Source organism: Euprymna scolopes, chromosome 35 (genome assembly GCF_053919585.1).
Source record: "Euprymna scolopes isolate OS-2025 chromosome 35, ASM5391958v1, whole genome shotgun sequence".
Taxonomy (NCBI): domain Eukaryota; kingdom Metazoa; phylum Mollusca; class Cephalopoda; order Sepiida; family Sepiolidae; genus Euprymna; species Euprymna scolopes.
The window spans coordinates 75,710,828-75,725,397 of NC_136516.1; the positions used below are offsets into that span (position 1 = coordinate 75,710,828).

The 14,570-nt window shown below is 34.4% G+C and overlaps 1 protein-coding gene across 3 annotated transcripts in view; it reads left to right on the forward strand.

Moving 5' to 3' along the window:
- Window positions 1-1,726: 1,726 nt before the first annotated feature.
- The window catches only part of LOC145259951 (uncharacterized), a 115,413-nt gene continuing 102,569 nt past the window's right edge, over window positions 1,727-14,570 (forward strand). For 2 of the 3 annotated variants that reach the window (XM_080117926.1, XM_080117928.1), the window contains exon 1: window positions 2,392-2,793. In XM_080117926.1, coding sequence (XP_079974052.1) covers window positions 2,629-2,793 — 165 coding nt within the window. In that variant the 5' untranslated portion in view covers window positions 2,392-2,628. Of the gene's footprint in view, window positions 1,857-2,391; window positions 2,794-14,570 lie in introns of those variants that run through there. The other variant, XM_080117927.1, reaches the window with a different exon arrangement.

Sequence of the window (14,570 nt, forward strand, 5' to 3'; positions counted from 1 at the left end):
CAGCCTATCATCAAAGAAAATGACAAAGATGGCTTTATTTGCTAAATCGTTTTAAAAACTTGACTGTTTATTTCGTTTCTTAGAGTCTTCCAATTTATTTATCGTCTGCTAATGCGTTATTAATCGGTGATTTTTTGGTGGGCGTTGTTGAGCAAGAATAAAAATATGAGATTTAAACTGTTGGGGCATTTTTGACAACTTCTGTGCCCTTGGGGGCGAAATGGGAAGTTTAGAAAACATTTTTTTTTACTATGTAAATCTATATAATGATTATTGTCGTAATATTACTTCTTGTTAATTTTGTACTTAGGTAAAAATGTGCTTCTGCATTTATGTTACCGTTGTTACACGAGTATTTGTTACACCCTTATAGTAAAAATGTTGGTGATCATGCACTTATTGTACCTATTTACTATGCCTCCCCACGGGACAGAGTTAGACACCAGGGTCGTTTTTTAACGCGGAGAAAAGGTACAAAAATAAAAATTGTCTCAGTCGTGACAGATTTCTCCTCCACCGAAAGAGAACATGAAATGGAAGTGCAGCATCTGAAGAACAGATGCACTAATTGTAACACACTATTATTTTCTTAATAATGAGGTTAGGACATTACGTCGTCGCCGGCAAACTTGCGAAGAAACGATAAGAAATATCGAAAGACAAAAACTGGCTGTAATATATTCTTGCATTATTTACAAAAAGTTGTAAATAATGCAAGAAAATGTTACAGCCAGTTACAAAATTAAAAATGATAATAATATATTCATAATATATTCTTGACAGGCCACAAAATCACCGCAATACCACATTTACTCCGGGGAGGGGGGGTCCTACGTAAGTCCCAGGAATTTGTATAAACGAAGTTTAACCAATTACGCATAACTATAAAAGAAAGTAAGAATTTTATTGACACAGCATTTGTAAACAAACAACAAAAAAGTTGTAAATAATGCAAGAAAATGTTACAGCCAGTTAAAAAATTAAAAATGATAATAATATATTCATAATATTCTTGACAGGCCGCAAAATCACCGCAATGCCACATTTACTCCAGGGGGGGGGGTCCTACGTAAGTCCCAGGAATTTGTATAAACAGACATAAATAAACAACTTTACGGATGTGTGTTTGTTACAATTTAACGTCTGCTCATTCGGTAATAGTCGGTAATTTTCGGTGGGCGGTGGTGAGCATGGATGGAAATGCGGGATTTAAACTAAATTAATTTAGCAATGGTATTAATGTAACGGATAATCAAAAATAGGGGAAAAATCAGTTATGTAATATTTTACACAAATACTGAACAGTAGCCCCCCCTCTCTGTCTGTCTGTCTGTCTCTCTCCCTCTCTCTCTGTGTCGCTGTTATTATGGTAGTACGAATAGTGGTTTGTTTATGGAAAACTCTTATGAAACTAAAATCCGGCAATTTTTATTTTTTTAATAACGGTATTAGTATCAAAATATCTGAAAATGTTACAATTTAACGTCTGCTCATTCGGTAATAGTCGGTAATTTTCGGTGGGCGGTGGTGGTGAGCATGGATGGAAATGCGGGATTTAAACTAAATTAATTTAGCAATGGTATTAATGTAACGGATAATCAAAAATAGGGGAAAAATCAGTTATGTAATATTTTACACAAATACTGAACAGTAGCCCCCCCTCTCTGTCTGTCTGTCTGTCTCTCTGTCTCTCTCCCTCTCTCTCTGTGTCGCTGTTATTATGGTAGTACGAATAGTGGTTTGTTTATGGAAAACTCTTATGAAACTAAAATCCGGCAATTTTTATTTTTTTAATAACGGTATTAGTATCAAAATATCTGAAAATGATATCTTAAACTAAACAGAAGAATGTCAAGGTAATTATTGTACTATTTCAGAAAATGTTCAATAAGTATGTCTCAAGTAAATTAATTTTTTATTTTTTCCACCGGTACCCTACGTTGGATTACTCAATAGTAGTCTCTAAGTAACATTTTGTTTGTCTCGCAGTTACTTGCGAGACTAATATATATATATATATATATATATATATATATATATATATATATATATATATATATATATATATATCGGAAACAATAAATGTTTACATTCTAAAGATGCATTTATATAACTCTCATATTATTGTATTGTTAGTATAGTACTTCTTACACATGTTTCGTTAAATGGTGGAAATTCATTTTCGAACATTGGCCCGCCAAATCGAAAAAAAAAAACGGATCGCAAGAAAACAAACAGGAATGCTGTTCAATTAAACACGTATTATAATTTAAATTTAAAATATGAAGAAGATCATCAAATGAAAATTTGTCATTTTGTAAGAAATGGTATATGTTTAATCCAAAAGTGCCCAATACAATAAATAGAGGTGATGTAATAAAATATATGAAGGAGAGAGAGAGAGAGAGAGAGAGAGAGAGAGAGAGAGAGAGAGAGATTTAATTTGTCTTTTTCTCTGGGCGTGCGAAGCCGGAACTTCCAACCTGTATTGAAACATTCAAAACAGCATCAAGTGATGTTTTATTTTCCACACGCGTAGAAAAAAAAAACAAAAACAAACATTGTTTTTATCTGATAGTATAATAAGAATTGTTTTTTAATCACCGATAAGGAAATCGAAGGGAAAAGATGTCCAGCAATAACGATGATGATTCCACCGTGGTGGAAACTCGTGTTGTCGATTTTGGCAAGAAATTATCAGAATTGAAAGTTATCGAACTTCGTTCCGAACTGGAAAAAAGGAATTTGGACAAGAATGGAGTGAAGGCTGTTTTAATGAAACGTCTGGAAAAGGTAAGAGTTTGGTTAACAAATATTGAAATAAACGAGGTTTACGGGACACCTCGATTCACTTTAAAATCAATTAGCCGTAAAAAAAAGTCATTTAATTTGTTTTGTTTTTTTTTTGTTTTGTTTTTTCGCACGTATGGAAGTGATATCCCCCCCTCTGTATTGTTGTTTTTGTTTTTTTTTAATTTTTTGTCTTAAATAATCAGCTGATTTATTATCAAATGGAGTTATATCGAACCGTGCTGGAATAATAACGTTATTATTTAGAAAGCCATTCTTAACATGGGAGAGGAGGGTGTTTTGTTAGGTGAAAGTACAGACACTGTACTTTCACCTAACAATTTAATAAAAACAAGATGTAAAACTTTAACTTGAAAATATTATTTAAAAATAGCACGGTCCAATTAGTCTACCAGATTATCGAAAAAAGTCAATATTTAAATATTTGTAGGCCGTGATCAGTTTCTAATGTAACGTTCTAATAAATCGATCACCTATTTTAGAACCGCTCGACGTTTTTAGGCCAAATTTCGCGAATTTAGCCCTTTTTAAAGCAGTTTGGCCTTCAAAAATTCGTGTCGACCTTTTTAGAATTTGCATTCAAATTTGTCTCGCGTGTACGTTGGAAAGGTTAGAATGCAAGTTCTTATAATGACTACTTCTTCAGAAACCCCGAGATTGGATTTATTATTTGGACCTATTTTTTAAAAATTGGGCGCTTCTTTACAAGAGCGTGTCGTCCTCAGGGTTGCCAAACCATAAAAAATATTTAAAGCCAAATCTTTTAGCAAAAAAAAAAAAAAAAGAAAGCCAAATTGATAATTGTAGCCAAGTTTTCACAAACAAAAGATGCAAATTGATGAACATTTAAAGTGTTAAAAGAAATAAGCGTGTGTGCGTAAATATATAAAAATTTGGGTTTGTATTACTTTACACAAAGATTCAAAAAAGTTGTCAAAAAACAAATATATAACAAATAAATGTTATCAAAGGCAAGATAAGTTACTTTTCTACCAAACTGGATATAAGTTTCGTGTTTTTATTCAATTTAACATGTTTATTCAGCTCGAAAAACATACAGTGTTTACCGATGTATTGGAAAATTCAAAATGGCGCCCGACTCTCTCTTTAACGCGGTAAGTTCGGGAAAAGGTGTTATAAATAATAAACTAGACAAAATACTGTTAGAAATTCGCTCAATATATGTTACAGTGACATAACTTGACATATAATCGGTGGTTTTTTAATAGTATTTTGTCTAGTTTATTATTTATAACACCTTTTCCCAAACTTCCCGTGTTAAAGAGAGAGTCGGGCGCCATTTTGAATTTTTCCCATACATCGGTAAACACTGCATGTTTTTCGAGCTGAATAAACATATTACATTGAATAAAAACCACAAAAAATATATCCAGTTTGGTAGAAAAGTAACTTATCTTGCCTTTGATAACATTTATTTGTTATATATTTGTTTTTTTGACAACTTTTTTGAATCTATGTGTACAGTAATACAAACCCAAAAATTTAGAGTGATCGTGACCGTGATCCACGGTATTTTTTAAATCGTATTTCCGCGTTTAATTAAAGTTTTACGATATGTTTTTTTATTATTCAATTGTAAGGTTAAAGTACAGAATAGTTACAAAACACCTTCCCCTCCCCATGTTAAGAATGGCTTTTTAAATAATGTTATTATTTCAGCACGAATCACTCTCTGAGTACCTATTTTTTTATCGTGCTTGTGTAGATTGGTGATGTTTTAGACCGACGCATTTCAGGTGAAAACATTATTACGTACTTAACGGGTCCTGTTGACATCAGTACATTAACAAAAAATGTTTTTGACGACATTTAATGGTTTTCGGGATTCTGAAAACGAATATCACATGTAAAATTGTCACTGACAAATAGTTGTATGTAACAATGGCATTTTTTTAAAATCTTTTTATTACTTGTACAGTTTAATCGAGACATTAAAAAATGAAAATATTGAAAAAAGTTATATTGTACGTACTCGTTATGGGATGAAGTTTTCATGAAAAATTCACTTTAATTTGATCAAATAGTTGGGTTTTTTTTTGTTTTTTTACAGCTGAAAAGCAATTATTGTGACAACGAGCTGAAGGTAGCCATATTTGAATTTTTAGACCACGAGGAAGGGAGGGGCATCACGGGGAGATAACTCAGTCTAAAGGGCCAACACCTCCTCCCCATGTTAAATAATAGCTTCTCTTCCTTCCTTGTCGTCTAAAAATCGAAACATGGCTACCTGTTGATCAGTGTGATAAGTAGAGGCGATGTAATAAAATTGTTTTTCCGTAAAAAAAAAAAAAAAAAACAAACAAGCAAAAAAAAAAAAAAAAAAAACTACTTGATAAAATTAAGTGAAATTTTTTTCTGAGCACTTCATTCCATAACGGGCACGTACAATATAACCTTTTTTTTTTTTTGCAATATTTCCTTATATATATATATATATATATATATATATATATATATATATATATATATATATATATATATATATAATTGTTTTTTATTGGAATCCTTTGAGATGAGTAATTTGAGTATTTATTTATTTGCGTTATCCTCATCTTCATAGTTGTTATACCAGATTTAGCCAACTTATCCTCTGGGCTTCTTTGGATAAGATTAAAACCGCTATCTTCAGACAATTCTCACCTGGAAACCGTAGGAACTCATTGCCTCTAACCACTGCCCCACGGGCCCCACAGGGTTCATCCACCTGAAGAAGGCCAGAGGATGAGTTAGCCGAAACGTGGTGAAACAAAAACTATGAAGATGAGGATAACAGTTTGGAAATAAATAAATAAATTTTATTTTACAAGTTTTACCGTTATTATTTGCTATGGGGGGGGGGTAAAAAATTTTTAAAAAAATTCTGCCTTTGTTAGTGTTGTGTTGTACTGTTGTACCTAATAATGACTATAAAAAAATATTTAAAAAAAAAGCCAAATTTTTAAAAAGGCCAAATACAATTTTTTTAGGCCAAACCGTTTCAAAAAAGGCCACATTTGTTAAATTTGGCCATAAAAGAGCCAATCTGCCAACTTTGAAACCAGTACTTTCATTATCCCACTGTAATTCCAAGAAATCAATTTTCATAATTCCAGGAAAGCACTTTCGAATTATCTGTGTATATATATATATATATATATATATATATATATATATATATATATATATATATATATATATATATATATATATATATATATAAAAGAAAAAAAGTTCTGCAAGAAATATCTTTAGAAGTTTTAAATAAATTGTTACTAAGAACGGAAACAAAGTAAAATTTCGTAAATTATAAAATTTGCAAGACTTTAGTTCTTATTGTTTACAACCTACATTTCCGCGTGGCTCATAAATTGAAAAGTTTTGTACATGAATTTAATGTAAAATTGATCACTCATTTCTATGTCATTCGAGTGTTTTACGACAGTTACCCCCCCCCCCACCATTTTTTAAAATACAAATTCTGTGTATTTTTTTTTATTCTTGAGGTATATTTTTTAGCCGATGATGTGTTATTTTTTTTTCTACTCGAACTTATAAGTGAAAGTGAAAGAGTTAAGGCCTTAAGGGAGTATTTTCGGAAGAGGGGAGAGTCACCACATCTAATTATAATAAAGTCGCATTTCTGTCTGTTTGTTGACAATTTTATTAAAATATGCAAAAGGTACACTATTTCACTAATTAATTTGGCTGACGTACACAAGTGAGGAAGTGAGGCACTAGGCACTAGGCAGAGGCATTGAGGCAGGCCTCCATAGCGAAATACGCATCGGCTCTGATGTTGTACGCAGTAGGTGCGTGAGAAATGTTTGTGAATTTTTGATACCCTTAACACAAAACGGCGAATAAAATATACAAAACTCGTAATTTCTCTTTTTAAAGTGGTTTGGTTAATTTCTTTATGGGATATACTTCCAAAATAAACTATTAAAGTTTTTTGAAAAATAATAGAAATATTATTTTTTATTAAAAAAAAAAAAACAGTGTTTACAAAGTGCCTGCGCGCGCTCATTCTTTTTACATAATAAAATTAATTGAATTTTACGAGTTAAATTTTTACAGTTTTTTCAATTTAAAAATCCATCAAAATTTTTCTATTGATTCAATTTTTACAACATTTACAGGTTCAATGTGAAATTTTATGCTCTTTCCAATAAGCCGAATATAATATTCTAGACAAACGTTTTTTTTTTAAATTCACCCCCCCCATTTTGAAATGTCTATTAAAATGAAAATAATTAATTTTCTCACCTCAGATTTATATATCACAAATTGAAGATAAAAGATCGATAAATAAAATAATCTAATTCAAAACAAACAAACAAAAAGAATAGTTATTTGCAAATTTATCTGTAAAGTCAAAAGTTTAAAACCTTTTTTTTTTAAATCACGTTGATTTTATTTTTTAAATTGAAACCTCATGCTCTTGTTTGTTCCTACTTAAAGTGCTCATTGCCACACGAGTGCCGCCGAGGGTTTTTTTTTTTTTTTTTTTTTTTTTTTTACAGTTTCGCTTTTTTATACAGAAAACCCAAAGACACATGCGTGATGTATCGTTATTTTCATGGAAAGTGTTCAACTGAGCTTCAATCTATGGTCCCCCCTCGCCAAACTTTCACAAGAAACACTCGTCTAGCTGTATCAATAATTTCCCCCACTCTTTATCTGTGCCTAAACCTAAACATAGATTCCATGAACAAAGCTTCTTTCTTAGAACTGCACGCCTGTGGAACTGTCTTCCGTTTTCCTGCTTTCCGGCTGACTACAATATGGTTGTGTTCAAGTCTAAGGTAAATAAGTTCTTGATGAGCCGTTCCATATAAGTTATTAAATTTACCAAATTTTCATTACTAATGATTACTATATTGACCAACTTCTACTGTACACTCTTTAACCCTTATCCTTGAGTGGCCTCTGGGCCTTGATAATGTGGTGATGCCTTTGTAAAAAAAAAAAATAAAAAATAAAATAAATACGGCAAAAATCGCGCGTAAAAGTTGCCCAAATTAAAGATACACGCCGAGTTGTTTCTTAAATCTTGGATGTTATCATCTCGGTAGCATATAAAAAGTTATAAGAATGAGCGAGCAAGTCGAGAAGCAGCCGGAAAAAAGCCTTTGCCGGACATACAAAAAAATGTACACATACACATTTTCGCTTTTATATATATACTAGCGAGGGGTACCCGGCGTTGCCCGGGTGTTTGGAGGTGTGGTGGTGGGGGGGTTAAAAAAAGTAAGTATGAGGATCGAACCCGAACCGTGTAGGCAAAGTTGTAAAAAAAAGTGCGACGTTAACCATTGCCCCATCGTGAGATGCTAACGAAAACACGTTTGAATTTATTTAATTACTTGGATTTAGCAGGTGCTCGTTTTAATGAGTTAATGAGGTCAAGTTTGACTGCGGGATAGTATTCATTTACTGCTGAACGCTTTTTTTTCCCCCCCAAGATGTTATAGGAAAAAGACTAACCCACATGCGGCGAGCGACAAATATCGAATATTTATCTTCCCGAAATCGAGCAAATTAAATAGACAGGCGAGCTTCGTTGTTAAGTGTGAGATATTACGATTTATATGTGATATAAAAAGTTTTAAAAAGTTGTGAAGCGAGCGACCGCTTCTCTGAAAAAAGCCTTTTGTTGACATACAGAAAAAGCGAACACACATACATACATACATACATACATTTTCGCTTTTATATATATAGATAGACTAGCGGGGATACCCCATGTTGCTCGGATGTGTGGATGTGATATAGTGAGGAACCCTGGAGGAGGAGGGGGGGAATAAAAAAGTGGTAGTAGCTGGGGTGGAATCAAAACAACAGTAGGCAGTTTGGGTGAAGAGAGGTGTTAAAAAAAAAAAGTGGAAGTAGGCAGGCAGGCTCGAACCCGTAACGTGAAGGAGGAAAAAAAAAATAATATCTTTGCCAATGTCTCCATCACGCGATTGGAAGTTGAGAGCATTGAAATTAAGCATAGTCAATCCAACGGTGACAATCACTTGCTAAAATGTCGGCACAAAAAAGCGACCTCCTTGTACGAAACTGCCCAGTTGAGGGTGAAGGAATGAATGTTTTTAGCTAATTTTTCCATATTTGTCATCCGGAGGATTGAGCTTGAAGACAATACCAATCTCGTGGGGATCCGTCATGATTTTGCAAAACATACAAACACATACGCACACATTTTGCCTTTTATATATTAGACTAGCGGGGGTGCCCGGCGTTTCCCGGGTGTTTGGAGGTGTGTGTGTGTGTGTGTGTGTGTGTGTGTGTGTGTGTGTGTGTGTGTGTGTGTGTGTGTTGGAGGGGGGGGATAAAAACGGAAAATGTTAAACTTCTTAAAAAAAATTGGAAAAACAAAAAAAACAGCGAAGATGATGAGGAAAAAACCAATGTGTAAGCAAATGATTTTAAAACTTCTTAAAAACAATCGGAGAAACAAAAACAAAAAAAAGCCAGCGAACATGTTGGGGGGGGGGGAACAACGTATAAGCGAACAATGTTAAAAATTCTTTAAAAAATCGGAAAAAAAAAAAAAAAAACAGCAAACGTGATGGAAAAAAAAACCCTGTTTCAATATTAAAACTTTAAAAATCGAAAAAAAAAAAAAAAATTACACCACTGTTTGAACTTGCAACCTTAAGATAATGAGGCCTAATCTTTACCCACTGACCTAAGAGCACGTCATCAAAATTGTGTTAGTTTTTATTAATTTTCACTAATTCAAGAACAAACCTTTTTTTGCGCATGCGTATTTGGCTATCTTGTCATGAAGGAACGATTTCGTGCTACCCCTCCCTGTAGAAAAGTGTCCTATTTTTTTTCATTAAAGAATTGTAATTAGATTGGAATTTGTTTCTTTTAAATAAAAATTTAACCCTCAGTTGATTGAAAAATAAATCGAAACAAGAAAATTGTTTTTTGTTTTAATCTAATTAGCCACCAAAATGTCAAAACAACTCTTTTTAACTGAAAAAAAAACCTTCACCAGTAGGCATCTGCAAACCTCAAAATTAATGCTTATGAGACAATATCCTATACCACTTCTTCTATAAATATAAAAGCGAAAATGTGTGTGTATGTTCGTTTTTTGTTTATGTCCGCAAAAGGCTTTTTTCGTCGGCCTTCTCACTTGGCTCGCTCCTTCTTAAAACTTTTTATATCACGTCTAAATCATAATATCTACGAGTTAACAGGGGTCGCCTTTCTATTTAAATTGCCCGACTTTGAAAAGCTAAATATTCCAGATTTTTGGGTTGCCGTGTGTTGCTTTCGTTTTTCAGTAGAAAAAAAGCGAAAGTCGATTCGAATAGCCATCTTCCTGGCCCACGGCCAGTGGTCTCCTGAAAGCGATGTAACGTTTGGTCAATGTCGTCATATCAGACAGTTGCTTTCATTTCGAGACACTCCCCTAGTAAACGGAGGAGCAGAGCTGCTTTTCGTTCCCCAAAGTTTGGTAAAAGTTGTCCTGCACAAAATATTAACTGCTGAACAGCCATTGTTTCAAGCTCAAACATCACGCGACTTAACTTTCTCGCACATGTCATTTTCAATTTATAAACCTTAACTTAAAACGCTTATCAATTCCTTTTCCCTCGTGACCGAGATGGGTAGGTGTCTGGTTTCTTTCCCTTTCATTTCCACCTTCGCATCAAGGCTTCGGGGTTCACGCCTACCTTCCTACTAAAACTTTTTTTTTTCTTTTACACCTCCAAGCTTTTGATCTACGCCCCCCCCCCACACCTCCAAACACCCGGGCAATGCCGGGTAACCCCCGCTAGTCAATATGTATAAAAGCGAAAATGTGTGTGTGTATTTATGTATGTATGTCCGCGAAAGGCTTTTTCCGGTCGGTTCTCGCTCAGGTGGCTCATTCTTAAAACTTTTTATATCAGATCTAAATCATAATAATTACGACTTAACAATGGGGGTTGGGTGTATATTTAATTTGCCTGACTTTTACCAGCTCACCGCACCTTCGAAAAGCGAATGATGGCATGGGGTAACTGGCTTGCACCGCAAAACTAGGTCAAACATCACACCATTTCCTCGCACCTGTATTTTCCGCTTTATAACCCTTAATTTAACGCGCTTATCAGTTCCTATCCCCTCGTGGCCGAGATGGTTAGGTGGCTGGCTTTTTTTCCCTTTCGTTTCCACCTTCGCGTCAAGGCTTCAGGGTTCAATCCTACCTTCCTACTAAAACATTTTTTTTTTTACATCTCCTTTTTTTTCACACACACACACCTCCAAACACCCAGGCAACGCCGGGTACCCTCCGCTAGTCTAATATATAGAAGTGAAAATGTGCGTGAGTATGTTTGTATATCCACTAAAAACTTTCGACAGACACAAAAAAAATTGACAAATTTGGTATCATATTAAAGCTCGACCCTCCGGACGAAAAATATCAAAATTTTGGCCCAAACAGTTCACTCTAAGTGGGTCAGCTGACCGTTTTTTTGAAGGCCCCCCCCCCCAAAGTGACATTTTAACATTAAACATTACATAATTCTTATAATTTTAAATCGATTCTATTGTTGTTTATAGGTAATTGAAAAAAACGCTGAGTCATGTCACGTGATCTTGACGTCAGCACACTTTAATGGCGACGTTTGTATTGTTTAAATAAGAGACTCTTTGTAGTTAGTACCGTACAAATTAAAAAATTTATTGTCAGTATTGTACAAATTAAAATATTAACTTACACGTTATGAAAATGTTACCGACGTTATTAACCAGTTAAAAATAGTAAAATCCGAGACTTAAAATGACACTTAAAAATATTTAGCATGAGACGACCGATGCCTATGTTTTCACAACAAAAAAAAAAAAACGGCCATTTTCTTTTTAATATGAGTAACACTATGACCTAATTCTATTTAGAGGGAGGAAGACGAAATATAATACAGCTGGAATTCTAAGAATAGATACTACACTTTGATCTTAGCCATAAGACCAAGTAACCATATTATGTAGCGTTATTGTCTACCGAACCTTATCATCTATTAAAAAAAGATGCATAATTTATATTTATTATCGTGTATTACATTCAGACAAGATATTATATTCCAAAAATCACATCTGAAATAAAATCATTATTATTTATAAAGCCATTCTTAGTATTGGGAGGGGATGTTTTTTTTATATAATCCTAAGTTAAGGATAATGAGGATTAAAGTCAATTGAATGCTGAAACAGATACTACACTAAGGAATTTATGTTAAAGTAATATGTACTAGCAGATTATCGGGCGTCGCCCGGAATTGGATGACATAGGTGGATATATGTACTAACATAATATCCGGCGTATCCCAGAATTGAATGATATGGGTGTATATATGTACTAGCAGAATACCCAGCATCACCCGAGATTGGATTAAAAAGGTGAAATGTTTTCTAGCAGAATACCCCGCGTCACTCAGGATTGGATGACAAAGGTGGATATATGTATTAGCAGAATACCCGGCATTGCCTGGGATTGGATGAAATAGGCAGAATGTTTCCTAGCAGAATACCAGTCGCCACCTGGGATTGGATAAGTTAGGTGACAATTTTGAAGGTGCTTGTGCAGTATAGGACTAATTTGACAATTTTGAAGGTGCTTGTGCAGTATAGGTTCGATTTGACACTTTTGAAGGTGCTTATGCAGTATAGGTCCGATTTGACAATTTTGAAAGTGCTTGTGTAGTATAGGTCCAATTTGTAAAATTGGGAAGGATCTTGTGCAGTATAGGTCTGATTTGACAATTTTGAAGGTGTTTGTGCAGTATAGGTCCGATTTGACAATTTTTGAAGGTGCTTGTGCATTATAGGTCCGATTTGACAATTTTGAAGATGCTTGTGCAGTATAGGTCCGATTTGACAATTTTGAAAGTGCTTGTACAGTATAGGTCTGATTTGACAATTTTGAAAGCGCTTGTGCAGTATAGGTCTGACGACAATTTTGAAGGTGTTTGTGCAGTATAGGTCCAACTTGACAATTTTGAAGGTGCTTCTGTACTGCAGTCTAAGTCCCAATAAATAATTTTGAAGATGCTTTTACAGTATAAATATACGTATATATACGCTAGTCTATATATATAAAAGGCAAAATGTGTGTGACCATTTCGTGTATGTCTCGCAAAGGCTTTTCTCGCACACGGTCGGGGGGCGGGTAACGATCGCTTATAAGTGTTTATATAGGCCGTAGATAATAATATCTAGGGTTTGAGAACGTGTGTAGCATATAGATTTATTTACATCGACTTTTACAAAATTATTGCTATTTTGACTGCTCGTGTGTTGATTAGGCTTTTTCGTATAAAAAGCGAAACTAATTCAAACTAAATCAACGTTCTCAGCATCGCGCCGGGAAACGTCCAGAAGCAATCAGCTTTGATCAATGTTGTGTATCAGACAATTGCTATTCAATCTGGACAATTAGGAGCTGGTTTCCCCCTCCCCAACATCTGTTGGGGAAAAAAAAACAGTCAAATTTGGGTAAACAAACCCAAAGTCTTCCTCGCAGCACAAAAGTTAACTGCGTGACTTCTATTTGACCTTCTTAATTAGGTCAAATGGAAGCAGCAGAGTTAACTTTTATTGCGGACACCTGTTTTTAATTGTTAAATAAATAAATAAATTCAAACGTGTGGCTCAATGGTTAACGTCACACTTTTTTTTTTTTTCACACTTTAATTTCCAACTTTGCCTCAAGGGTTCGGGTTTGATTCTCATACTTACCTACCAAAACTTTTTGTTTTATTTTAGTTTAGTTTGATTTACCCAAAACCACACACACCTCAAAACACCCGGGCATCACCGGGTACCCCCGTTAGTCTATATATATAAAAGCGAAAATGTATGTATGTGTGTTCGCTTTTTCTGTATGTCTACAAAAGGCTTTTTTGGTCGTCATTCTCGGTTGGTTCGTTCCTTCTTAAAACCTTTTATATGCTGTCTAAATAATAATATATACGATTAAGGAACTCGGGTCACAGCTATCTTTAATTTACCCGACTTTTACAAGCTATTTTCGAGATATTTTGTGATCGCCACGTAGCGGGGAAAACAGAAACTGGTTTCCAGCGCAAAACTAGGTCAAACATCACGCGACTTTCTCGCACCTGCTAATTTTACTTTATAAACGTCAACTTAACACACTTATCAATTCATCTGTTCCCGTGGTCGAGATAATTAGGTTGCAGGGTTTTTTTCCATTTCCTTTCCACCTCCGCGTCAAAGGTTCAGGGTTCAAGCCTAACTTTCTACTAAAACTTTTTTTTTTCTTTTACACCTCCAAACACCCAGCCAACGATTTTTTCTTTTTAAGTGGGTTGTTTTGATCTAACCCCCCCACCACCACCACCACCAACACACACCTCCTCCAAACACCCAGGCAACGCCGGGTACCCCCGCTAGTCTATAAATATAAAAGCGAAAATGTATGTATGTATGTGTGTTCGCTTTTTCTGTATGTCTACAAAAGGCTTTTTTCAGAAAAGCGGTCGGTTGCTTCACAACTTTTTAAAACTTTTTATATCACATATAAATCGTATGTGGGTTAGTCTTTTTCCTATCACATACAAATCGTAATATCTCACACTTAACAACGAAGCTCGCCTGTCTATTTAATTTGCTCGATTTCGGGAAGATAAATATTCAATATTTGTCGCTCGCCGCATGTGGGTTAGTCTTTTTCCTATAACATCTTCGGGGAAAAAAAAAAGCGTTCAGCAGTAAATGAATACTATATT